Source organism: Heterodontus francisci, chromosome 38, assembly GCF_036365525.1.
Source record: "Heterodontus francisci isolate sHetFra1 chromosome 38, sHetFra1.hap1, whole genome shotgun sequence".
Taxonomy (NCBI): domain Eukaryota; kingdom Metazoa; phylum Chordata; class Chondrichthyes; order Heterodontiformes; family Heterodontidae; genus Heterodontus; species Heterodontus francisci.
The window spans coordinates 24,263,772-24,289,625 of NC_090408.1; the positions used below are offsets into that span (position 1 = coordinate 24,263,772).

The 25,854-nt window shown below is 41.4% G+C and overlaps 1 protein-coding gene across 4 annotated transcripts in view; it reads right to left on the bottom strand.

The window, feature by feature from the left end:
- The window catches only part of LOC137352429 (E3 ubiquitin-protein ligase NEDD4-like), a 139,186-nt gene that overhangs the window by 17,623 nt on the left and 95,709 nt on the right, over positions 1–25,854 (bottom strand). For 2 of the 4 annotated variants that reach the window (XM_068017843.1, XM_068017841.1), the window contains 15 exons: positions 23,457–23,559; positions 22,195–22,352; positions 18,635–18,761; positions 18,137–18,322; positions 17,548–17,610; positions 15,501–15,620; positions 12,576–12,782; positions 12,028–12,105; positions 9,352–9,406; positions 9,140–9,198; positions 8,854–8,919; positions 6,949–7,178; positions 5,700–5,821; positions 5,434–5,504; positions 1,658–1,753 (listed from right to left, as the gene is read on the bottom strand). In XM_068017843.1, the coding sequence (XP_067873944.1) occupies positions 1,658–1,753; positions 5,434–5,504; positions 5,700–5,821; positions 6,949–7,178; positions 8,854–8,919; positions 9,140–9,198; positions 9,352–9,406; positions 12,028–12,105; positions 12,576–12,782; positions 15,501–15,620; positions 17,548–17,610; positions 18,137–18,322; positions 18,635–18,761; positions 22,195–22,352; positions 23,457–23,559 (1,741 nt within the window). Of the gene's footprint in view, positions 1–1,657; positions 1,754–5,433; positions 5,505–5,699; positions 5,822–6,948; positions 7,179–8,853; positions 8,920–9,139; positions 9,199–9,351; positions 9,407–12,027; positions 12,106–12,575; positions 12,783–15,500; positions 15,621–17,547; positions 17,611–18,136; positions 18,326–18,634; positions 18,762–22,194; positions 22,353–23,456; positions 23,560–25,854 lie in introns of all 4 variants that reach the window. The other 2 variants (XM_068017842.1, XM_068017840.1) reach the window with 1 other exon arrangement.

Genomic DNA, 25,854 nt, shown 5'->3' on the forward strand with positions numbered 1-25,854 from the left:
ATCAGAAAATATCATCCAAATATTACAGCAGTCATTGGTCTTGATTATAGACACATTGCACAGGCACATGGAGCACGGTAAAACACCTTATCAAATAACAAATAGAGAAAGCTGTCAATTTCAATGAAACCATGTTTGAACCCAATTGCTCTTCCATTCATCTTGCTGAGGTGAACAAAGGCACAAATACAACAAAGCTAAGAAAAATGCTGGATGTCAGCTGTTCTGCTGAAGCCCTCATTCATGCCTTTGTTACCTCTAGACTTAACTATTCCAAAGCACGCCTGGCTGATCTCCCACATCCTACCCTCCGTAAACTTGAGGTCATCCAAAACTCTGCTGCCCGTGTCTTAACTCGCACCAGGTCCCATTCCCCTATTACCCCTGTGCTCGCTGACCTACATTGGCTCTTGGTTAAGCAACAACTTGATTTTAAAATTCTCATCCTTGTTTTCAAATTCCTCTAGGGCCTTGCCCCTCCCTACCTAATAGATTTAAAGTGATTGGTAGAAAGATTAGAGGGGAGATGAGGAAATTCTTTTCACCCAGAGGGTGGTGGGGGTCTGGAACTCACTGCCTGAAAGGGTGGTCGAGGCAGAAACCCTCAACTCATTCAAAAGGAGTCTGGATATGCACCTCAAGTGCTGTAATCTGCAGGGCTACAGACCAAATGCTGGGAGGTGGGATTAGACTGGGTGGATCGTTTTACGGCCAGCACAGACACGATGGGCCAAGTGGGATTTTTCTATGCCATATGTTTTATATGATTCTTTTCTATGATCTCTGCAATCTCCTCCAGCCACACAACCCTCTGATATCTGCACTCCTCTAATTATGGCCTCTTGTGCATCCCTGATTTTAATCGCTCCACCATTGGTGGCTATGCCTTCAGTTGCCTAGGCCCCAAGCTCTGAATACCCTACCTACCTCGTTTTCCTCCTTTAAGACCCTCCTTAAAACCTACCTCTTTGACCAAGTCTTTGATCATCTGGCCTAATATCTCCTTATGTGGCTCGGTGTCATATTGTGTTTCATTATGCTCCTGTGAAGTGCCTTGGACATTTTATTACGTTAAAGACGCTATATAAATACAAGTTGTTGTTGCTGCTCTGCACCATTTGTCTCACAATATAATGACTCTCATGGAAGTTTTAAATCAGCAGTATCTGTACAGTGAAATACGACTGAGAAAGCTAATTACTGCACTGCAAGCCCCAAGATAACATTTGAATAATACTGCAATTCAAAAACTGGTACCACTGCCATTCAAAAGCGTATTCCCATTTCCAAACATTTAGTGGGCTAAACATGGCACTTGCCTTGAAATTAAGGTTGTGCCCTTAATGCAATGCAAAGTACATCAATGCTAAATCATGTCCTGTACACAAATAGGACAAAAATCTATTTTTAAACAAGAACAGTACTCTGTGTGTGTACATAAATGGACCCATGAAGGTCAATGCAGTAAGAGAACAATACAACTAAATGTTGCCATACTGTACTTGAAGTTGGCTTTATTACAGCAGTTTTGGTCCAGCTACAAATTATGAATGCAGTTTACAGGGTGGATATTTGTATTCTGAAGTGCTACCAATCCAAAGCAACAGTTTCAATGTAAGCTAATTTAATTATAATCAGCACACAAATGCATACTAACCTGACCAAAAAGCTCTTCATCAACTACAAATCGAAGATCCAAATCAGTTGGATCATTTTCAAGAATCCACATCAGTGAATTGTAATACTCACTGTCCTGTAATAATAATGATTATTTGTTAAAAGACCACAGTGTTCAATTATGTGTTCTCATTTATAAGCCTTTTTCTAAAAGAACTCAATTCTGAAAAACAGAAAAGGATCTCTTTTCCCAGATTACTTCAAAGATTATTTTTTGAGAAAAGAAACTCTAGTACATCTAGCATTTCAAACACTAGGGCTCCGTTCCAAAGCCCATGTCCAATATCCAAGAGGTTAATATTTGGAAACTAGGGGCTGGATTTTACCAAGCCCACAACGTCGGGCTCTGTGGCGGGAAGGGCCGGAAGATGGTTGCAGCAGAGGCCCGCCACCGAGCTCGATGCCGGGAGGACCTGGCCCGATCCTCCTGGCAGCGACAAGGCTCCGTGGTGGCCCCGGACCCGCCCCTGCGCGACGGTCCCTCAATTTCAACATTTAAATTAACGAGACGAATAAATTTAAGTGAACTTACCTTGAATCTTCCGGGCCCACCGCGATCCTCAGTGCGGTGGCCGGCACTCTGGCGCCTTCAATTCCCCGCCTGGGGAAAGCCGGCGTGACACTGGTGGGGAGGGGGGAGGAGTTAAGATTTCCAGAGTGGTGGTGGGGGGGGGGGGGGGTGCAGTGGAAAACAGGGTCAAATAAACGCGGGAGATCGTGGCGGCACTAAGCTGTGCGGGCCGCAATTTTTTGAGCTTGTCGCCGAGAGTGACTGCGGGCCCTTAAAATCCAGCCCTAGTTTTATCGAATGCGTTAGTCTAACTGAGCTGTAACCAAGCTCAAAAATGTTTGGCGCATGATTAAGGTAAAAATATGAGCCAAAGACAAAGCTAGGGAAAAAGCTGGATCCTGGCTAAGTCCATGTGCATGTTGAATAACAGAATTTACTTTTATAAAGGACTTCAAGATTATCCAAATATTTGTGAAGGTCGGTGTATTGGAAGAAAAAGAGGAATTTTCTTCTCATGCTGATATTAAACAGTTGTACCACATGAATCATGTAGATTTTGGAGACATAATTGTTGCAGTATTCGCTGATAAATCCTCCAAGTACCCATTTAGCACAATAATGGTCTGCAACTCATCCGAGTTCCTAAGACTCCGATTTCCTCCTTCACTACCTGTTTGCCAGTCTAATACTGGAAGAATCTTTGGCTCTTTTGCCATTCCCCTATACAGGTGTCATTTTGCACCACTTTGTCCAATGGTCCACCACTCTCTTCTCTAAGCTTTATAAATCTTACTTTTTGCAGATCTCCCTTGCAAATGTTCCTGTCGCTCCACTTTGGGGAGTTATTTACCTGTCCCTGTTGCAATTGGGTCTACTTGCTCCCCGGTTCCCACATACTTGTAAATTGGAACATGACTTGAAGTTTCATGATGCAAGCTTTTTCTTTCTATGAAGCTTTAAACACACAAAATAAAACAAATTTTCTTTAGCTAACTGCAGTATGACACTCGATTTGCCATCTCTTATCCCTCTACCCACACCTAAAACAAATGATTTGGTCATTTAATCACTGTTTGGGAGAGCTTGCTGTGTGCAAATTGACTGTCGCATTTCCTACAACATTGTGATCACACTTCAAAAAGTACATCATTGGCTGTAAGGGGCTTTTCGACGATCTGAAGCCATGAAAGGCACTATATAAAATAGAATATAGCTTTTACATCGAGGCCAGTCAATTTCCTATGCTGCAGGGTTATGAAAAATAATAGACACAACCTTAGAGGCTACCTAGGTGTCAACCTGCTTTCAAGCTAAATGATTCCAAAATTAGCTGCTTCAAGCTATCATTTACAAGCTGTGGGGAATTCTCACCCATTCTGTCAAAGACAAACACTTATTCAACACCTTACTTAAATCTGAGATTAGGGGTTCAACCTCCAAGTGGTTAATCACTCAGGGCTCCAGCTTGGATTTAACCTTAAGAGCTATGGGCAAGGACATTGGGCTAAATTTTACCAGCCCCTCGACGCGTGGGTTGGGGCAGGGAAGCCTGTAAAATGCTAGTGGGAGCGGCCCACCACAACCCTCGATGCAGAGAAGGCCCCGCCAGATATTAGCAGCAGTGGCAAGGGCTCGGTGTGCCACCCACCCCCATCCCTTGGCAGCGGGGCCTTCATTACAATATTAAAATGAGTATAATTAACATTCAAATTAACTTACCTGCTGACGGCGGCCATCCCACGCCGATTTTACAGCTAACCGGAGGTGACTAGCATGCCTTTGGAACTCCAATGCAGTTCCGAGGCGAGACACTGGTGGGGAGGGGGAAGGAATAAAATTAACAGGTGGGGGGTGGGAGGAAGTGGGGAAAACTTATTGAAAACAACATTTTGAGGGGCCTGGATAGAGCGAAGGCGAAGGTTCTATTTACCTTAGCAGAGAGATCAGTGACGAGGGGACATAGATTTAAAGTGATTGGTAGAAAAATTAGAGGGGAGATGAGGAAAAACTTTTTCACCCAGAGGGTGGTGATGGTCTGGAACTCACTGCCTGAAAGGGTAGTTGAGGCAGAAACCCTCAACTCATTCAAAAGGCGTCTGGATATGCACCTCAAGTGCCATAACCTGCAGGGCTACAGACCAAATGCTGGGAGGTGGGATTAGAATAGGTGGATTGTTTTTCAGCCGGCACAGACACGATGGGCCAAGTGGCCTGTTTCTGTGCCTTAAACTTTCTATGATTCTGTGAAAACACTTATTATTGGTTGCAGGAATGGTGGGGCATGGGTTGAGGGTCAAAGGGAACAAATTTCAGGGGGTAAGTTCGGGATTTCAATAAAAGTTTTTTCTGGGGGGAAAAGGGCAATATATAGATCATCAATGGGGGGGGGGAGGGGGAGGGGAGACAGGATTTAAAGTTGAATTAAAATGTTATTTTTTCTTCCTGGAGACCTGGACCTTTAAAAATTTAAATGTCCCTGAAGGGCTTGAAGCCCATTAAAAATGGCGCCACGCCTGTGCAATGGCACTGGACGTTGTTGCCAGGGTCACAGCAGCCACCCCCTCTACATCCTCAGGGGCGGCCACTCCGTCCCCTCAATTTAAATGAGCCCCCACCCGTAATATCGCGGGGGCTCAGCGGCAGCACTTCCGTGTCAGAAGGCCTCTGCTTTCACAGCGCACTGCGCTGATAAAATACAGCCCATTATCTTCCATTGTGTTGAATTAATCCAGAATGGCTCTCGGTCATTGAACGAAAACCATCGTTGTTGATAACCGAGAATGTTTGTCAATGGCTATTACAACTGACTAACCGACTGGAGTCTTCACATTGTTTCAAAGCTACAGTAACTTGCACAAATAACCAGCACTATTGCCAGGACATCACAGTTGCAGCAACTTCTCTGTGTAGCTAATTAACATTCAGGTTTCCATGGTCATTCCTAAAGTCTGAGCTTAGACGGCTATTTGCCCATTGTGGGCATCGCTGTGATATCCAATTCTGCCCTCATTTAACACTGATGCTGACACTTTTCAGTACAAGTTACTGGATAGTGATCAGAAGCAGGAGTCTGACAGTTCCTCCCCAGCTCACCATGTAGACAAGTGCAGCGAGGCCAAGCTGAGTACTCCAACTGCTGCCCTGACAGAGATGAGTTAACTTCCTGTTCTTTGTCTCACTCTCACAGGACAGTGCAGCTACGAAAGGAACCAGTACTCCGTATGTCAACGGCATGAAGCACTTACCACTGACTCCATATCTTGCAGTGTTATTGGCTTCTGAAGCATCATCTTATACAAGGGTCTGATGAAGAATCCTGCATAAATGAAAACAAAAATCTCACTGAACTCATGCAACTGTAAATAATTTGTAGATAAGAGGACACCAGCATTAGTAAACCACAGCAGCTACAATATTCAGCATAATATCCCTGCCCTGTACATAAATTATGAACTTTCTAAAATAAATAAATGCACTCACCCATAATCTCAATGTAAATCTATGTACCTACCATCCAACAATTTCCCATGGTAAACTGCCATTCCAGCTACACGACCTATGAACTTAAAGTAGGATAGATGCTCCTCATTACAGAGTCCAGAGTTTGGATTTATTTGCAAGGTGTAATTGTCCCTAAAAGGAAAAAGGAGGATATTGGATTGGATTAGATGATTAGAGACATTACAAGCATTGAGCAAATCTCACGAATGGAAAAGCACACAAAATCTAATCAGAAAACATTAAAATCTAAAAGAAGGAAGGAGGTTTACATCAACATTGAACTACTACAAGAACAAGACAGAGTTTGCATCTTCATTATCTCCACATGAATGTTTCTCATTGTGACACAGCAATAACACTGCAAAGATCCACTATTATATACTGAAGGGAGGGATAATGCAATAGTAATAAAGGGCTGAATTTTATGAGCGCGCCGCAAATCGGGGCAGCGCACTCTGATCTCGAAGGTCCACTCGCGCGAATGCACCGTCACTGAGTCCCCACGATATTTTGCGCGCGGGCTCATTTAAATGGAGGGGGCGGAACGGCTGCCCCTGATGACTTAGAGGGGGCGGCTGCTTCGTCCTCGGCAATGCCGTCTGGCACCACCGCCCAGGCGTGGGCGACATTTTTAAAGAGCTTCAAGCCCTTCGAAAAATTTGAATTTTTGAAGTTATACTATTGTGCATTTTCTTAGCTGGAGGCCCTTTCCCAACCCCCTGAATGTTTTTTTTTTTGGGCCTATATCACGAAAATTAACTTTATTCCCAACATTTGCCCTTCAACCCCTTCCCACCATCCCCACAACCAGTGCAGTATTTTTCCCGCTTCAACCTCCTCCCGCCCTGATAATTTCACTGCTCCCCGCTTCCCACCAGTCACGCCTCGGAACTCCAAATCGGAATTCCGAAGGCGCAGGAGTTCCGTCCAGTGGCCGGAATATCGGCATGGGATGGCCGCTGGGAGAAAGTGAGTTCATTTGCATTCATTAATCTTTATTAACGTATTGAAATGAAGGCCCCACCGCCAAGTGGCAGGGGGGGGGGGGGGGGGCACCGAAGCCTCGCCGCCACCGGTAATATGCATCGGGGTCGTGGTAGGTCTCTCTCGGAAGAATGTTCCAGGACCCCCACCACAATCCCCGATGCCGGAGGGCTGGTAAAATTCAGCCAAAGTGTTCAAAATTCCAGTTCTCTTAAGCTTAAGGATTCCAATACGAATGCAAAGGAGTGGTTTCAAGGTGAAAAGTGTTAACTTACGTGGCAGAGTATTCAAACAATCCATAATAAGGATTGAACATCTCCTTGGAGAGGAGAAAAAACCATTCCCTGGCAACGCCACCATAATCCAATCCTTTTTCAGAATCAAACTCAATCCATAGTCTGGCTTTAAGGAACTCAACTCTCTTCACAGACATTATTTTTCTGTAGGAATCTTCCAAGATTGCATTACGACGTAGCTTCATTTCAAATCGATTTGGACTGTCCGTCTGCAAAAACAAATTAAATATCAACAGGGGAGGATATTTGCAATTTAATGATGACTTGGTTTTGTATCTACCCATACAGCCAGAGAAGAATTATTAAAAGGATAATAATTTTGTATCAAAGATTTTACAAATAAAAACATCTTACATTTAATTCGTACCATTTATGCCCTCAGGCCACTCCATAGCAATTTACACCAAAAATTACTTTTGGAAGTGCCGTCATTTTTGTAGGCAGTCAATTTGTGCACAGCAAGGTCCCACCAATAGGAACCAGATGAGTAATCAGTTATTTTGTTTTAGTGATCTTGTTTCAGCGAGAAATATTGATCAGAACACAATAACTCACTGCTCTTCTTCAGAACAGGTTTTACAGCCACCCAAACAACTAGATGGGACCTCGCCTTAAAGTCTCATCCAACAGAGTGACGAGAGGCATATACAGGCAATTCTCAGTCTGTAGTGCGATTCCACCTAGCCAATTTAGGTGGTTCTGAGTGGTATTCAGGCTGGTTTCAAGTCACATCACCCACTGTATAGAACGGAGCTGGTCTGTGACATTCCACTATCGATGTCACTGGTGCAGCCTGGGAGATAGGAAGACCAGATGAAAGGTGTTCACATCAGCAGCAAAAATTGATGTTTTCCAAAAAGAAAACACCAATCAATTTTAAGGCAGCTTTAAGTCAATTTTCTTTTTAACACTTTCTTCAAATTTGCTTCTGCTTCAACCTTTAGCTACAATCGAAGAACTTCAGAGCAAATGGAAAGTTAATGTTACTAAAGACTAAATAGTGAAAGTAGTTTACAAAACTACTAGAGACTATATGGTTAGACATGTCTCATTATTCAATAATTTGTTTTATTGGTAAATCATGCCAATTTAAAACTATGTTAATGTTGCAGTATCTCATGCCATATTTTAGAACAGACATTTTTCTAATGTGTAATTCCTAAGGTTAATCTCAGAAAACAGATTGCACTCTATTTTTGGTCAGTATGTTTAAGTGTTCTCTCCTTTAGTTTTACTGCTGCACACTACGTTGTACAGGTGCAATTAACAATTCGTTATTAGCTGCAAAGCCAGGATGTGTAAGGCGCCACATAAACCTTTCTCTAGATGGCTAGATCCCCAAGGACACATTGTACTGCGAGCTCGTCACTGGTACCAGACCCACCGGCCGTCCATGGCTCCGCTTTAAAGATGTCTGCAAACGCGACATGAAGTCCTATGACATTGATCACAAGTAGTGGGAGTCAGTTGCCAGCGATCGCCAGAGCTGGCGGGCAACCATAAAGGCGGGGCTAAAGCATGGCGAGTCGAAGAGACTTAGCAGTTGGCAGGAAAAAAGACAGAAGCGCAAGGAGAGAACCAACTGTGTAAAAGCCCCGACAACCAATTTTATCTGCAGCACCTGTGGAAGAGTCTGTCACTCTAGAATTAGCCACTCCAGGCGCTGCTGCACAACCCACTGACCACCTCCAGGTGCTTACCCATTGTCTACTGAGACAAGGAGGCCAAAGAAAGAAAGAGTGACTCTCAAACGTTCCAGAATTCATGGGCATCAGTAGCAAGACATAACTACTTCCAGAATATTCCTGTCAGCACCAATGGAACCAAACACACTGAAGTCATGGTGCAAAACATTCTTCACTGTTACTTCATTGTAATACTCACAGGCTTCCGCAGCTTTTTCCTGAAATAATCATACTTCTGTTTGTAATCTCTTGAGTAAGGCACTGCCTATAATGTAAAACAGGATCAAAATCAGCACATTCCAGATTTTTTTGTATAAACTTTTTGATCTGTCAACTCAATTTAATAGTCGACCTCATTTACATTATACAAAAAAAAAGGTGGTGTTTGGAAATTCAGTAAACTGGAGCTTCCAAAACTGACAGGTTCAAAGATTGAAATATGATGTAAAATTCTAAACTCTGAAATTGCAGATTTTTTTACTTACAGGTCCAGTGATGGCTACATTCTGTAAGCGAGGATCCTCCCACTGGGTAACTTTGGTATCTGCCAGAAAACACGACATTTATTTTCCCTTTATTTATCTGAAGAAAACTTTACAGTCATAAAAACAACTGCCAGCTAAAAATAAAGTCAATGTTTAAAATTGATGCAACTTTAAAAACAACACTTCAGAACTGTAAGAAATTTCATACTCACTATGGTCTATATAGAAAGCTCTACCATCTGTGTGGACTCTCTCCTCCCAGCCAGGCTGTAGCAAAATGTAATTTAAAAACAAATCTCATTACAGAAAAAGTTGACCAAATGAAGAAAATAAAACTTAAGTGCTGCGTGCACCGATGTACCAAGGGAAAACAGGACACTGAATGCAACAATTTTTCTTTTCAAAAATAAACAGTTTAAGATCATAAAAGAGGGAATAGAGAATTCTTCGAACATGGATGAACGGCTGAGACTTGTTGCTTGCAATTCCTGCACCATGTGGACACTTCATATGTATTGGGGGACCGCGCATGTAGAAAGTGTCTCCAGCTGCTCAGGATTTCTGAGCTTGAGGGGCAGCTGGAGTCACTGCGGAGCATAAGGGAGGATGAAAGTTTCCTGGATCATGCGTTTCAGGAGGTGGTCACCCCACAGGCAGAGAGTGTTCAGTATATTAGATGGCTGGCTATCTGGAAGAGTAGGAAGAGGCAGGAGTTGTAGGATTCTTTGGGGTGTGTACCACTCTCAAACTGGTACTTAGGTTTGGAGACAGATGGGAGTGACGATACCTTGAAGGAGTGCAGTGCAGACCATGGCACCAGTGGGCAAGGGACTGCACAGGAGGGAACAGCAAAGAGTAGCAATGCAGTCATTATAGGAGATTCCATAGTTAGGGAGACAGAGAGGCATTTCTGTAACCGTTATCGCAAGTCCTGGATGGTGTGGTGCCTCCATGGTGCCGGGATAAAGGACAGAGAGAGAGCGCAGAATATTCTGCAGGAGAAAGGGAGTGAGTCCGAAGCTGTGGTACACGTTGGTATCAACGGCATAGTGACAGTAGGTATTGAGGTCTGACAGTGATGTTTTCAGGAGTTAGGGAGGAAGTTAAAAGTAGGATCTCAAAGGTGGTAATCTCTGGATTACTCCCAGTGCCTCGTGCTAGCAAGAGTAGAAATAGGAAGATAGGGAGGCTCAATGGGTGGCTTGAGGCATGGTGCAGGAGGGAGGGCTTCAGATTCTTGGGACATTGGGACCAGTTCTAGGGCAGGAGGCACCTATTCAAAAGGGATGTGTTGCACCTCAACAGGACTGGGACCAACGTGCTTGGGTGGGGGTGGGCAGGTGTGGGGAGGGTTTAATTTAAATTGGCAGGAGGATTGGGCACCAGCATATAGAAGAAAAATAAGGTGCATAAAGGAGTGAGAGTGTTGTACTAGGGAAGGAAGTAGTACCATTTTAGATAGGAGCAGACTAATAAGATCTACAAGGAATACAAAGACGGGTTTACAATGCATGAATATAAACGCACAAAGTGTGGTGAATAATCTTCTACTGGCATGTAAATAGCAAGCGGTGGGATGGGGCCTATTAGGGACAAAGAGGGTGATATATGCTTACAGGTGCAGGGCAAGGCTAGAATACTTAATGAGTACTTTGTATTGATGTTTACCAAGGAGGATGCTGCTGACAATATCAGTATAAGTGGAGATGGTAGAAGTAATGGATGGGATGAAAATTGATAGGAAAGATGTACTGGAAAGGCTAGCTATGCTTAGAGAGTTTAGGTCACCTCCAAGGTTTCTAAAGGAAATGGGAGTGGAAATAGCAGAAGGGCTTGCCATAATGTTCCAATCTTCCCTGGATATGGTAGAGGTGCCAAAGGATTGGAGAGTGGCAAATGTGACACCCTTATTCAAGGAAGGGTGTAAGGACATTCCCAGTAACTACAGGCTAGTCAATTTAACATCAGTGGGGGTGGGGGGTAGGGTGGAATCTACAGGCACTTGGACAGGTTTGAGTTAATTAAGGAGAGCCAGCATGGATTTGTAAAAGGCAGATCATGCTTGACTAATCCAACTGAATTTTTTTAATGAAGTAACAGAAGATTGATAAAGAGAAAGCAATGGATGTTGATTATATGGATTTTAAGAAAGTGTTTGATAAAATACCACATTAAATGCTGATTAACAAATTTGAGGCTTATGGAATAGGAGGGTGTCATCTTGGACAAAAAACTGGCTTAAGGACAGAAAACAGTGAGTGGTGGTAAATGGTCGTTTTTCAGACTGGAGGATGGTAGACAGTGGGGTGCTCCCCAAGGTTCAGTGTGAGGACCACTGCTTTTTTTGATTATATATAAATTACTTGGATATTGGAATGCAGAGTAAAATTTCAAAATTTGGCAACAATATCAAACTTGGAGGTGTGACAGACAGAGGATGATACCAATCGACTGCAACAGGACAGGTAGGCTAGCAGAATGGGCAGACACGTGGCAGATGGAATTTAATACACAGAAGTGTGAGGTGATGCATTTTGGCAGAAGGGATAAGGAGAGGCAATAGAGACTTAATGGCACAGTTTTAAAGAGTGTACAGGGACAGAGGGACCTGGGGATTCATGTGCATAGATCTTTGAAGGTGGCAGGATATATTGAGAGTAGTTAGCAAAGTATACGGGATCTTGGGCTTCATGAATAGAGGTATGAGTACAAAAGCAAGGAAATTATGCTGAACCTGTGCTGTTATGACTCTATATGTATAGGACATATGTATAAGATAAATAAATTTGAGGGGGGGGGAGGGTGAGGAAGAGAGAGCGAGAGAGAGAGAAAGAAATAAAGAAAGAAAGAGAGGGAGGGAGAGATAGAGAAAGGAAAGGTCAACTTACAGGAAGTGGTCCTAGGTCTGAAGGATCTAAAGATGGTCGGTGCCTCATATTAACTGGAATTTTCAATCTTGGGTCCTCCTGGTTTCAAGATTAGAGCACAGAATTACTGACCAATAAATAAATACTCTACCCTTTCCATTTAATTCACATGATTAAACCAATGACAAGCATACATTTATAAACTTTCTTCTTCCTACTACCATTTCAGTTGTGATTTAATAGATAGCTTTAAGTAGAGACCCAATGAAACATTATTCCAATTCCGACTGATGCTACAGGATTTCAGGAGTATTTCATTTGGCTTCTCATTTTGTTCATCTACCCAAGTAGCAGAAACAGACAGGAGTTTACAATACCATACATTTTGGTTTGTAACTTAATAAAATGTCATATCTCTATTGAATTCAAGACATATTTAAACACTGCTTAAAATAATTGATTTTCAGTGTAATGTACACTCTGCATGATTACTCATTACTGCCATGCAGCAGAGCAGAATAAATGACAAATCAAGATTGACCCAATGCAGCGGGGAGGTTTCTCCTTACCCACGTTGTAGTTTTGGTGTTGTGATCAATGAAAAAAGGTCTACCATTGGTTACAGATCGAACTTCCCAGCCTGGAGGGAGAAAGCCCAATTCATATTTCCGTTGATGGCTTGGGGAGCTTTGTGGAGAATCTTTAGGAGAGATTGTAGGAGGAAGATACACTGTGGGACTCCGAGAGGGTTTTGGTTGTACTGCTTCTGTAGTAATCTGAGCACAAAAATAAAAATAGATGTATATAAAAGACAATTAACTTCAATATAAACCACTGAATAACGTTGGACCACAGAAACTGTAAACTGCAAATGGGAAAAGCTACAGTTAGTTAGACACCGTGGCTTTTGTCTATTTTCAAGTAAACTCTAACAAAATTTTGGGGCTGATAGTTACAAAGAAAAGTTTCTAGTATTTGTACAAAATATGGTGTACTCAATGCAAAAGAAGAGAACCAATGGAAGTCAGAGGTTTCAGAAAGATTTGCAACCCTCACACTGGTGTTGATAATGGACAAGATTGGCTTGGAGGACCGTTACAGGCCTGTCAAAGGGAACAGTTCTAGAGGAAAAGGACAGCAAAATAAGAGAGCAAAACAATACTGAGACACAATAGTAACCATCAAAAAAAATGAATAGATCACCAATGTTATAGCAGAAATTATGAAAGAAAATAAATTGATCCGAATAAAAAGGGAATCTATTGAGAAGCACTCAAGAGAAGTGAAACTGAGGTTGGTGAGGAAAGGACTGGAGTGCAAGATACAGTAAATGTGCAATGTTTTCCAATGTTGTAATATTTGGCTCATGTAAATTGGCAGTAAGCAACCACAGGAATCAAAGTAGAATGGTGGCAGAGAAATAGTTTATTAGAACTAGCCTGTTGAGATAATTTACTACGAAAGCTTTAGAAGTTATAATTGTCAAAAAGGTACCTGAACAAAGTACACCCTATTCGCAGTCAGTGAAAACCTACCAAAACATTTTAACAAGTCTTAGATGGTAAGTGGCTCCAGTCCATTCTTCCAATCATTTGTGGATAGCAGCATAGTGGTTTCTGTTTTGGACGAGTGACCCTAAGGTCACAAGTCCAAATTTCATGCTTCAGGTTGTGAATTTGAATTCAATAAATCTGTAGGATAATACTAGAGAAAGCAGCCACGAAAGCTGCCAGATTGTCATAGGAAGCCAGATGGCTCATTAGTGTCCTTCAGGGAAGGGAATCTGCTACTACTACCATGCCTGGTCCACGTGTGATACTAGTCCACACTACATGGTTGGCTCATACTGCCCTCTGAAGTGGCCTAGTAAGCCAAACCAGTTATACAGTCACTTTCAAGAAGTCAGCCCACCACAATATACTCAAAGCAACTACGGTCTGAATTTTCTAAGTTAACAAAAAACAGTGGCCCGCGCAGAGCAAAGAGCCGCCACGATTCCAAGGTGTGGAGGGTGCAGGCTGTCTGTCCCCAGCAATGGCGTCAGCTGCCTGTGTGTAGACGCTGACGCCACTTTTAAAGGGATGTCAGCCCTACCAGGAAATTTAAATATTTAAAAGGGAAATGGAATTAAAATAAATAAATCAATTTGTCCCTCCCCCACCCCAATAACAATTAAATTATTTGCCCTCTTCCCCCCAAAACACTTACATTTACCATCTGACCTTCCTCCCCCAAACTGCACAAACTATCAACTTCAACCTTTCCCACCATCCCCTACACCCATGATGCTAATTTGACCCCATTTCCCCCCCCACCCCACTACCAACACTGACAACCTTACCTCCCCCGCCTCCCCACGAGTTTCACCACATTTCCCCGGATGGGGATCCGAAGGCATGGCAATGCCAGCCGCCGGGCTGAAGATCGCGGTGGGACATCAGGAGATGTTAGATTAATTAATTCACTTATTTTAGTTAAATATTTAAATTGCGGTCCCAACGCCGAGCGGCAGGGATGCTGCCACGAGGCCTCGTCACTGCTGATAATATCAGGCCGGACCCTCCCGGCATCGAGATCCGTGGTGGGCCTCATCAGAAGCCATCTTCAGGCCCCCCACCCCCCACCAGGGCTCCTTAAAATCCAGCCCAAGGAATGTGCAATAAATGTGGTCTTGCCAAAATCAGCCACATTCTAGGAATTAATAAAATGAATATTAAAAAAAAATCATTGATCCATTTTTTGATCAATAAAACCATGCATCTCTTTTTGTCACTTCCTCAAAAAATTAAATAGCTCCACATTGTTTATCGCCACTTTGTCAGAATTGTGGGCAGTGCATGTGACCAGCTATTTGCCTGAATGTATGGTAGAGATTTAAAGAACAGCTGATTCTAACTGGGCTCTCTTCCAACTGAATACATGATACACCCCATAGATCAGTCAGGATATTATGAATAGCCCAGTAATTCTGGCAGTAGAACGTCAAATTTGAATCTCAGTTTCACAAGTTCTTGGCTGGATCATTTTATGAAGAAAAAAATTACAAAAGTAAGAGCAATCAATACACTCTTTCTTGCCGGGAGGGAGAAAAAGGAGGAGGAGGAGGAGGGGGGGATTCTTTCGGAGCTAAAACCTGGACTCAAGATGAAGCATCTGATTAAAGGACTGTATTAATAGCAACAATGGTGAAGTCTTTTTCAGATTGGAACACCTACTGATGGGAGGAACATACATAAAAGCACTGGTTCAGATCCAAAAAGGGTTTTGTTTTAAATGTAAAAATAACTGATAATGTTTCAGAAATGTATAAATTTACTCTAAGCCAGCATTTTCATTTAGCTAACAATCCATCTTCAATCTAAGAAATAAGTCTGTACATGGAATAATTATCAGTTCCAATTTCCAATTGCACCATGCTAAAACAAAATTGCCCTCGCAGGTTCCATGAGCGTATTAGATCCATGTACAATCTGATGACGTGGAATACAACTTGCCTGCATAACAGGTCGTGTCCAACTTGTGGTTCGGTTATTGTGATTGACATAGTAAGCTCTTCCTTTGTCGTCCTTCTTTACTTCCCAGCCTGGTGGTAATCCTGCGGATGTGGGTAAAATCTAGCACAAGCAGCAGATGAAATTAAATTAGTAAATGACGACCAACCACAAGGAGGTAGGAAGTTGCTTCTTAAAACCTACCTCTTTGACCAAGCTATTGAGCACATATCCCAAAATCTCTAAAATAAAAGCAAAATACTGCGGATGCTGGAAATCTGAAATAAAAACAAGAAATGCTGGAATCACTCAGCAGGTCTGGCAGCATCTGTGGAAAGAGAAGCAGAGTTAACGTTTCGGGTCAGTGACCCTTCATCGGAACTGACAAATATTAGAAAAGTCACAGGTTATAAGCAAGTGAGGTGGGGGTGGGGCAAGAGATAACAAAGGAGGTCTAGATTGGACCAGGCCACATAGCTGACCAAAAGGTCACGGAGCAAAGGCAAACAATATGTTAATGGTGTGTTGAAAGACAAAGCATTAGTACAGATTAGGTGTAAATACACTGAATATTGAACAGCAGCAAGTACAAACCTGAAAAAAAACAGTGGGTAAGCAGACTGAACAAACAAAGATGAAATGAAATAAATGCAAAAAAAAAAGATTGTAAAAAATGTAAAAAAGAAAGTTTTTAAAAAAGGAAGAAAAAATAACTAAAGATGAAAGTAAAATGGGGGGCTGTCATGCTCAGAAATTATTGAACTGACAGCATGACAGCCCCCCATTTTACTTTCATTTTTAGTTATTTTTTCTTGCCTTTGCTCCGTGACCTTTTGGTCAGCTATGTGGCCTGGTCCAATCTAGACCTCCTTTGTTATCTCTTGCCCCACCCCCACCTCACTTGCTTATAACCTGTGACTTTTCTAATATTTGTCAGTTCCGATGAAGGGTCACTGACCCGAAACGTTAACTCTGCTTCTCTTTCCACAGATGCTGCCAGACCTGCTGAGTGATTCCAGCATGTCTTGTTTTTATCCGAAAATCTCTATGTGGCACGGTGTCAATTTTTTGTTTGATAACATTACTGTGAAGCGCCTTGGGGCATTTTATAATGTTATAGGTGCTATATAAATGCAAGTTACCTGTTTTTAATCTAGTTTTATCGTTATACTACATTCACCATGGCGGCGTTCATGAGATAAAGTCTGGGGTCTGGCACCGGGTTTATAATGTTTGTCTGCTAACTTGATTTGTTCTTTGAAAGGCATTGTTGAAGTACTTCTATTAAGCCTTTGAGGAAGTGGTATGAACAGGTTAGGCAATGTCCTGTGGCATTGCTCACGAGATGTCAGGTGATCTACCACTGAGTGATAATGGGAGTAATATACCATGGAATGCACACTATATTATCCTGCTGAATTGCAGCTGTTTTTAAAGGTAGCAAAGTTTAATAATTAGAAAACACAGGTCAGTCAGTTATTAATTGCTTTTGGATAGGGAATGTTATGTTTCAAGAGGGCACTGCAGGTCTGACTTCCCCCAAATTAGGTTGTCAAGATGAGTCCTTCCATCGAGCTTACGACAGGCTCCACAGTTCTGGAAATCATCCAACTTCAATAACAAGTGTATGTGCTGTGAGTGTCAGTCACTAGGAATGATAACTAATGAGGAACACAAATCTGACCATTTTTCTGTTGACACTGAAGCACGTTAGAGAAGATCCAACTAAAGTTAAACCTTGTCCAACCAATATGGAAATTGCCACAGAGTGAAGCATGTCTACATTGCTGCTGCAGGGATGGTGACTCTAGTAACTAGAATTTTTTTGAAGTGTAATCATTTGTGTACAGGCACAACCACTGCCAATGGCAGAAAAGAACAAATAGGTGCAGCATGGGATGTTGCATACAAGAATGGTGACAAGAACTTGGTCAGGATGGCTCCAGATAGCACAACATCCTGAAAGGAATATCCTTGGGGTGTTTTCACCAATATGCTAAGCAGCTGAGGGTAATTGACAAATTTTAATAAAGAAAAGGGCAAAACTTACAACTGGCAGCATGGGCTGTTCTTCCAGAACAGTTTGTGAGCTCCCCCGTCTACTGGAATGACTCTTGGGAAAGTAAAACAAAACACATAAAATACCAAAATAATCTGCATGGAGATTAACATTTTACAAATAACATTACTCAGTGCAATTGAACATTGGACAGGCCAATAGGTAGAGGTGTGACAAGACTGAATGAGTGAGAATACAGTTTTCCAAAGTCAGACACCAAAATATAGTCCAATTGACATCAGACTAAACAAAATTATTTTGATTAAATTTGTGAGTATAATATGGAACAAAATTGAAGTGTGCTGTACATTAAACCCAAAGTTTAAAATGTTTCACATTAGAAAATGCAAACTGTACACCAAGACTAGCCTAGCTAATGGCTGATCAAATCCAACAAATGGATAAGTAGCATTTATTTTATTCAAATTAGTAAACTCCAGTATTACGCAGGAAGATAGTGGGAACTTTCACATGATGCTTGAAGAACTTAAGTGCACAAACTTTTTAATTACAGGAAGTTAAAGCCAAGAATTAACAGATTTAAATTACAAGAGCCTTAATTATCTGCCACTCTACTCACTGAGCAGGAGCTGCGCCGATCTGCAGCTGTACACCCAGCAGCCTGGAACCGCCGACTAAGTTCCTCTGCAAGTTGATTTTGCAAGTCAAAACCTGCATTCTGTCCTGTAGGTGTGTGGGGAGGTGGGGGTGACTGAGGATTGCAGCTACTGAATGCACTTTCATCATCAGTTATAACTTCCCAGCTCTGCTAAAAGAGTTTGTTTTTTTAAGACATAGATAAAAAAAAAAGTCATTTTAATGCACATACATATTGAGAGTGAACTAAGTCATAGTACTGCAAAGCATGATAAAACCATGATTTTATTTGAGCGATTAGAATTAGGTTTAACTCTATGACGTTTGTGCCCATTAGATACTGAAATTTAAAAGTTACAAGTGATGCCCATTTAAGATATTGCATAGTTTTTTAAAAACCAATTCTTTATTTCAGCTTACTTTTAACACAACACTCGAATACAGAGATTTTTTTTAAAAAGCAAAAAGCACTGAAACTCACATCCGGAGAATCTCTATTGTTTTCAGGAGTTTCTGCTTCTTCTGATATCTGTCTCCGTGTGCTATATACACGCTGTGCCTCCAGCTGGATGTTATTTCGACAATGATTTATTTCAGATGCAGTGTCCCTGCAGGGGAATTATGGATAACACCTTGTAAAGCAAAGAGTATGTTTGCATTTTTTCCCCAAACATTTCAAGCACACATCTTTTCCCTTTTAATATCAAATCTCTCTCAGATTTGGGGATTAATCACTCCCAAGAAAAGCTAAAATGTAACTTTTCAATTAAAAGTGATACACAAGAGTTTCCTGAAACATCAGAAAGAGAGTAAAACATCCCCTTGCTCGATATTAAAAGCAGACCTCGTCATTTACTTTTTTTATTCTTCCAAAATGACCTAAGCTGCATACATCTTTGTGCAAACAATACAACTCTTATGCCAGCCAAAAGGAGCCAGAATTTTGCTGTGCAGATTCAGTCTTACCGATTTGATTTCGCACTCTTCGGGCTGAATTTTATTCGATGCGCCCTTTAACCTCAGCGGGGTGCCCGCGTCAGCTGCCACCGAGGAGCCCCTGCAATATTTCCCGCGGGGGCTCATTTAAATAGTGGGGGCGGAGCGCCCACCCCTGATAGCATGTGTGGGTGGCCACCAAGTTCCTGGCAACAGCATCCAGCGCCACCGCCGTTTTTAAAGGGCTTTAAGCCCTTACAAATAATTATAATTTTTAAAGGGAAAATATAATCGATTTTTATTAAATATAAAAATAAGTGATGGAGACCCTTCCCCAACCCCCTCCAATGCTCATTTCAGGCAATGATTTTTCAAATACCCGAACCTTCAATTTTTTTCCCCTTCAACCTCTTCCCACCGTCCCCACATCCAATAAAAATTGATTTCCCCGCTCCTCCACTGAAAATTTTATTACTCCCCCCTCCCCACCAGGTTCTCGCCTCGGAACTCTGCGGAGTTCAGAAGGCATGCAAAGGCCGAACGGAGGCTGTAAAAAGTCAGCGTGGGATGGCAGGTAAGTTATTTTGCATACATTTATTAGCAATCTGCATATGGAGATGAAAAGCCAGCTGCCAGGGGGCAGGGGGGGGTGGGGGGGGATGCACCAATGCCTCCCCGCCGCCAGTAATATGCAGCGGGCCCTCCTTGACATTGCAGGTCGAGGCAGGCCTCTCTCCGCAGAATTTCACCAGCCCCCGCATCTGTTGGCTGCAAAGGTCCATGTGAAATGAGTTAAGGCAGTTTCAATTTCTTAGTAGCAATTAGTCCACATTACAAAGCAGGGCCTCATCGGGCAGTAACTGACAACCATAATTCAGCTGCTTTTATATTGCTGGTTATGCTACATTAGTGCCGCCAGCATGCTGGTCTCGTGCTGCAAGTAGTAACTTGCTGCTTTACTGAGGCCAGCCACCAGGAGGACCTGACAAAAGACTGGGACTCCTGGCTACTGATTTTAGTGAATCTGGCAAGACTACGTCAAGCTGCTCATCGGGAGCTGATAGCACCACTGAAGCAGTATAATATAAAAGGAACTTGAGACGATCTGATGGTTGGTATAGCAAATGAAATCCGGCCATCTCAACCGGCCATCTCAGAACAGCAAGTTCTGGCATCTGCACATGTGCAGTTAAATGATAAATCCAGAACTTTCTACCATTGATTCTCTGCTCCTCCACAGGGTGCATTGTTGAAGTCCCTGAAGATGGAAATCTTCTGAAATCACTTGATTTGATGTAAACTTCCACCTTTATGCTATTAGTTTCACTGTATAAATGCTTGAAAAAGTTACACCTTGTTAAATGAGGTGTAACTGGGTTTTTAAACAGCTTACAAAGTTCATAATTACTGATCAACCTCATTGGCCCAGAAAAGCTAATTTTAGATTTATGGAATGTCAAATTTCTCCATTATAATAAAAAAAATTCCATTGATTTTTTTTTTTTTAAAGTTTGTTTATATTTCAGCTTCTCCCTTAATCCTATGTGTAGATTCCAACCTTTACTTTGCTGTCTGTAAAATGATGAAAAAGTATAGGTTAATCAGTGGGTTTACTTCCTGGGTTGTTGTCTGTGAGAATTTTTCAATGTGATTGACTGGAAAGCCAGCTTAATGACATTACAGTAATTGAACGCTGGAGATCCCCTTGAGCTGACACCAGATTCAAAGTAATGCTGGGAAAGGGGAAATGCACACCACAGAGATCGTTGAATCTCCACGGGCAGTTTTTTTGCGAGGTCAGCAGCGAACATAGTCACTTTGCTGCCTGATCGCAAAGTCTGGGCCATAATTTCCTAAAGGCGAGAGTGCAGGTAGATGAAGCCATAAGCTGGCAATAGCACCTGAGGCCTTATAAACAGATGCACAGAATACATAGTAATGATACATTTATACAGAACATTGGTAAATTACTGTTAAGAATACTGTGTGCTGTTTTTGTGTACCTCATCATGAAGAGGACATTAATGTCAGAGACCACAGTTTCCCATCCCCATCATCAGCCTGGAAATACTATCGTAATGAGGAAAGACATGAGATAACAGGACTACTTCCACTGGAGCAGAGAAAGCAAAGAGGAAATTCAATTGAGTTTTTTTTAATTATAAAGGGTTTCACAGAGTGAATAGGGAAATACTATTTCCTCTGGCTAGAGAGTTGGTGTTGAGGTCATCAAGAGATTGAGGAGAGGTTAGGAGACTTTTTTTAAAAAAAAGAGGATTACTGAAGCATCGATTGCTTTGCCACATGGAGCAGCTGAGGCAGCAATCATTACATCTTTGAAGGGAATATTCAATAAATTTGAAGCAAAGGAAGACACATGACTAACAGGACAGCGTGGGGCTGTGGGATTAATTTTGGAATTCTCCAGCAAAATGCCAGCACAGAGAAAATTAACTCCTTCTGTACTGTAAATCTATGTGATTCCATCAGGATGGCACTGATGGGAAGTAAGGTGTCCACAAGTAGGAGAACAACAAACTAGAGAACAGGTTAACTCCTGGCTGCTAACCCCCATCAGATCAGCTAGTTAAAGAGTACCCATCCAGAGAACCGGGAGGAGGGGTCTTATCGATCCATTTGACCAGGGAATGGCATTAGGCATGGAGAGAAAATGCTGTAAGTGCCTAAAAGCATTCGGAGAGAGTAAATTTTATGACATACCTGTAAAATGAGGTTAAATATGAATTCTTGGATGCTATTAGCATTACACAATAAATAAATAAAATTATGCTCTAGGTTTCAAGGACAATAGAAAACAAAAGCTTTCCTTTCCAAGTTGCCTTTTTTAATCATTCGTCATCTGACCCAGTTTCCCTGGCAGTACATTATACAGGGCAGTCGGCTCACTGTACTTGTTTAGTTCTACACCATAGAGGCCAATCTAACAGCTATTTTTGGAAATTGTTAACTACCTGCAAGTAAAGACAGTGCAATACTGAAGGACAGAATTATTTTTTAGATAGAGAGAGCCTGGATTTTCTTCCTTTATTCCAGCCCTGAAACAGTGCGCTCCATTTTAAACAGAGTGGCATTTTGAAGACTTACTGAGAACTTGGCCGAATCCACTGTGTTGTTCTGGTTTCGTGGTTGACAAAATAAGTTCTCCCCAGATTATCCTGCTTCTCTTCCCAGCCATTGGGCAATGCAGGAGGTGGTTGGCTATGGACAGTCAGGTTCTGTTGGTCCAGAAGTTCCCAGCCAGGCTGAAGAAAAAGCAGCAAACATTAAAGTGTGGAAAAGTCATTCTTTTGATGCCCACTGTAATATTTCTACTTTGTTTTTTGAAAAAATATGGTAACTTTTATTTCAAGTGCAAATAAAAATTATTACAAGTCTTGAGAAACTTAAGAATCTGTTTTTCTTGTCAAAGAATGTACACTTTAAAAGGTACAATTTTAAATGATATATAAGTAATAAATCATTAATGGTTATATCTTAAAAACTGAGCTATAAATTAACCAGTCTTCAGGTTTTATTTGAATTTGTTACCTTGAGACCAAAATACATGAAGTCTACTCCTTCTCATACAATCTGCATTTTATGCAAGTTAGTGTTTTGCATTCATTTAATACCCAGTGGCAGAGCAGTAAAAAGTAAGTTCTCGGCACAAAAAGGATGTCGAGGTGAGTTGTGCAGTTGGAGCAAAACACCCCAAAGAAAAGGAACAAAAATGAGATGAATCACTCTGGGTTGATTCTGTGTAACTCCTCGGAGCTAAACAACAATAATGATAGATGTTTGCAAGTACATGAAACGCCTGTTATCTAAACTAGAAAATGGTGTCTTGCATATGGAAGGAACTTAAGTCAGGAAATTAAGAATGTGTGGGCGTGGGGTAGGGGAGGGGTAGTAAAGCATCAAAAGAAAACTTGCAACAACCATCACCTTGGGATGTTCTACATTAAGGGAGCTATACAAGTGAAAGTTGTTATTGCAACAGGTTTTATGCACAAGCAGAAAAGCAAAGAGCATTATTTTTACTAAAAGCTTTTACTGATAAAACCTGGTAAGAACTCCAGTGGTAAGCTCTTAGGCTATGAGTGCGACTTGATATAAAATATAATTTATTATTAGGAGCATATGGTTTGCAGTGGGGCACAAGCATGAAAATGAAATAGCAGCATTCAACAGAACATTTGTGGGTGCACATATGTTAAAAAAAACAAAACAGAAATAGTTAAAAACACTAAATGGTGGAACTTAAAACGTTTTAACAATTCTTTTTTCACGATTCTGTCCAAAATGGCCGTCACAGAAAGAAAGAAATTATACAATCACCAGGAACACTCAACAGTTTCTTACATTACCTCCGATTCATCAGTTTGCTCCGTGCTATCTTCTTCAGAAGCATTACTTTTAGGCAGATAGGTCATCTTTAATCGAAGATGCCCTTTAACCCTGGATTTATGACTGGGGAATAAACAGCCAAAGCAGCAATTAATAATCAAACAATTTTGGTACAAATACAAATGATATTCCAGGGGGAAGAATAGAATAAAATCCTGCTCTTCATCGTTTTTTTTAAAAAAAAAGAGATTCTACAACATTATTGCTACAATAACAAAGTAAGCTTTAATGCTTCACCATGGACCATGAAGGCTGCCTTTCACTCATTTAGAAAATTATTTCTATCTTGACGATTCCCATAGCACAATTAAAAAGTAAATAAATTTAACTACCTTGGCTTAGAAATCATATGTAGAAACACTGAATCATAGAGTACGCCAAGACTTCAGCCACTGATGTTATTTCAGAGGGGGAGGACAAATATGAATAGTCACAGTTCAGACAGTGCTGAATGGATTCAAAATTAATAAGTGGATAGAGAGCAGCTACTAATGATATTTTGATATGACGGCAACAATTTTTTGAACAAAAGTTATCTTTAGAGAGTCACAAAGCTAATACCTTAGCATAAATCCATGGTTCAGTAATGTAATGCATTCTAATTCGGTCTGTCATAGCTTTATGAATTTAATTCCAAACATAATAATGGAATTTTCAAGACATTGGCCAAATGACTGACTTGGGAGAGAAGACGGACGACAAAGTCGTTCCAGTCATAATATTAGTTTGTGTAAATTATGCACCACGTAATTGTGTAATTAGCTTCTTCTACGGGGCACCTGATACAAGTAAAGTAATGAAACATTTGCACAAACCAGTGGTTAAAATCAAAGTTAGGTCGCTGATTAAGTGACTTTATTCAGTGGCAGGCTAAGCCCCACAGACCATTGAAGTTTAAGAGTTTGATTCCCATTCTGTGCTGTTAGCTGACCTCAGCCAGGGAGGTCATAGGAACATCACTATTTTCTTCCACTTCCCTGACTTCAGCAAAAAAGTTGCCCATGGTTCCAACTATCCAAAAACCTTTGCTGGAAGTGCAGAGGTTAAGGACTGGGTTCAGTTGCAATGAATTTACTATTCAGGATCACACACATGAAAACCTGGGTGAGATACAAGAGAGCATCAGTAATTGCCTTAAGTTGGCATAAGAAAATATTTCCTTTGCAGCTGAGAACAACTTCATTTCCAAACATAATTGGTCAAGATATTTTAAAAAATGAAGCCAAGCAACCTGGCTCCCCGAACTGTTCAGCCGCTGAAGAGAGTGAGTAGGTAAGACATTCAGGCCAGGAAGTTCCCAGGTTTAATGCTGGCCCTGTGTTGAGTTAGCAGGGGAGGCAGTAGTAGGGACACGATATCATTTGTTTCAGTGCCACTGGATTAAGAGGGAAAAGTCAGCCTGGGTTCCCACTTCCGAATGCTATCTAGCAACTACCCGATATGCATTGTGGATGAACATCAGTTATTACAGGATAGGGTTCAACTGCAACGCCCCTGATGTAGGGACACAGAAACAGGGTAGATCGAATAGCCCCTCGAGCCTGTTCTGCCATTCAACGAGATCATGTCTCATCTGTGACCCAACTACATACACCCATCTTTGCCTTAATATCTTTAATTAACAAAAATCTATCAAACTCAGATTTAGAATCAACAATTGACCTGGCATGAGCTGTCATTTGTGGAAGAGAATTCCAAAACTTATACCACCCTTTGCACGTACAAGCGTTTCCCACCTCACTCCTGAAATTATTAGGATCACTGGTCTAGGTGAAGACAACCCTGAATCAAACTCATTCACTATCAAAAGCGATCGCAAACACAACTAGATTCCGAACCAGCAAAAGTAGTTTCTCTCCATCTACCCTACCATTTCCTCTTACTATCTTGAAAACTTTGATTAAGTCACCCCATTATCATCGAAAATTCCAGGGAATACAACCCTACTTTGTACAATCTCTCCCCATAATTTAACCCTTGGAGTTTAGGTATTATTCTGGTAAATCTACACTGGACTCCCTCCATCGCCAATATATCCTTCCAAAGTGGTGCCCAGAACTGAACATAGGAATACAAGTGTGGTTTAACCAGAGCTTTGTATAGCTGTAGCATGACTTCTACCCCCTTGTATTCTAGTCCACTAAATATGAAGGCCAGCATACCTTAGCCTTTTTGATTATTTTTTGTTCCTGTGCCTGACATTTTAATGATCTATTATAATGAAAGTGCTTCCGTTTTATGTTAAATATTTTTTGAATTCATATTTAAATTGTGGAAATAGATTCATTTTTGGAAGGTTGAAGATTTCATAGATGCTGGACTTTGTTTTTGTTGACAAGATTCCATGAATTTTTTTTT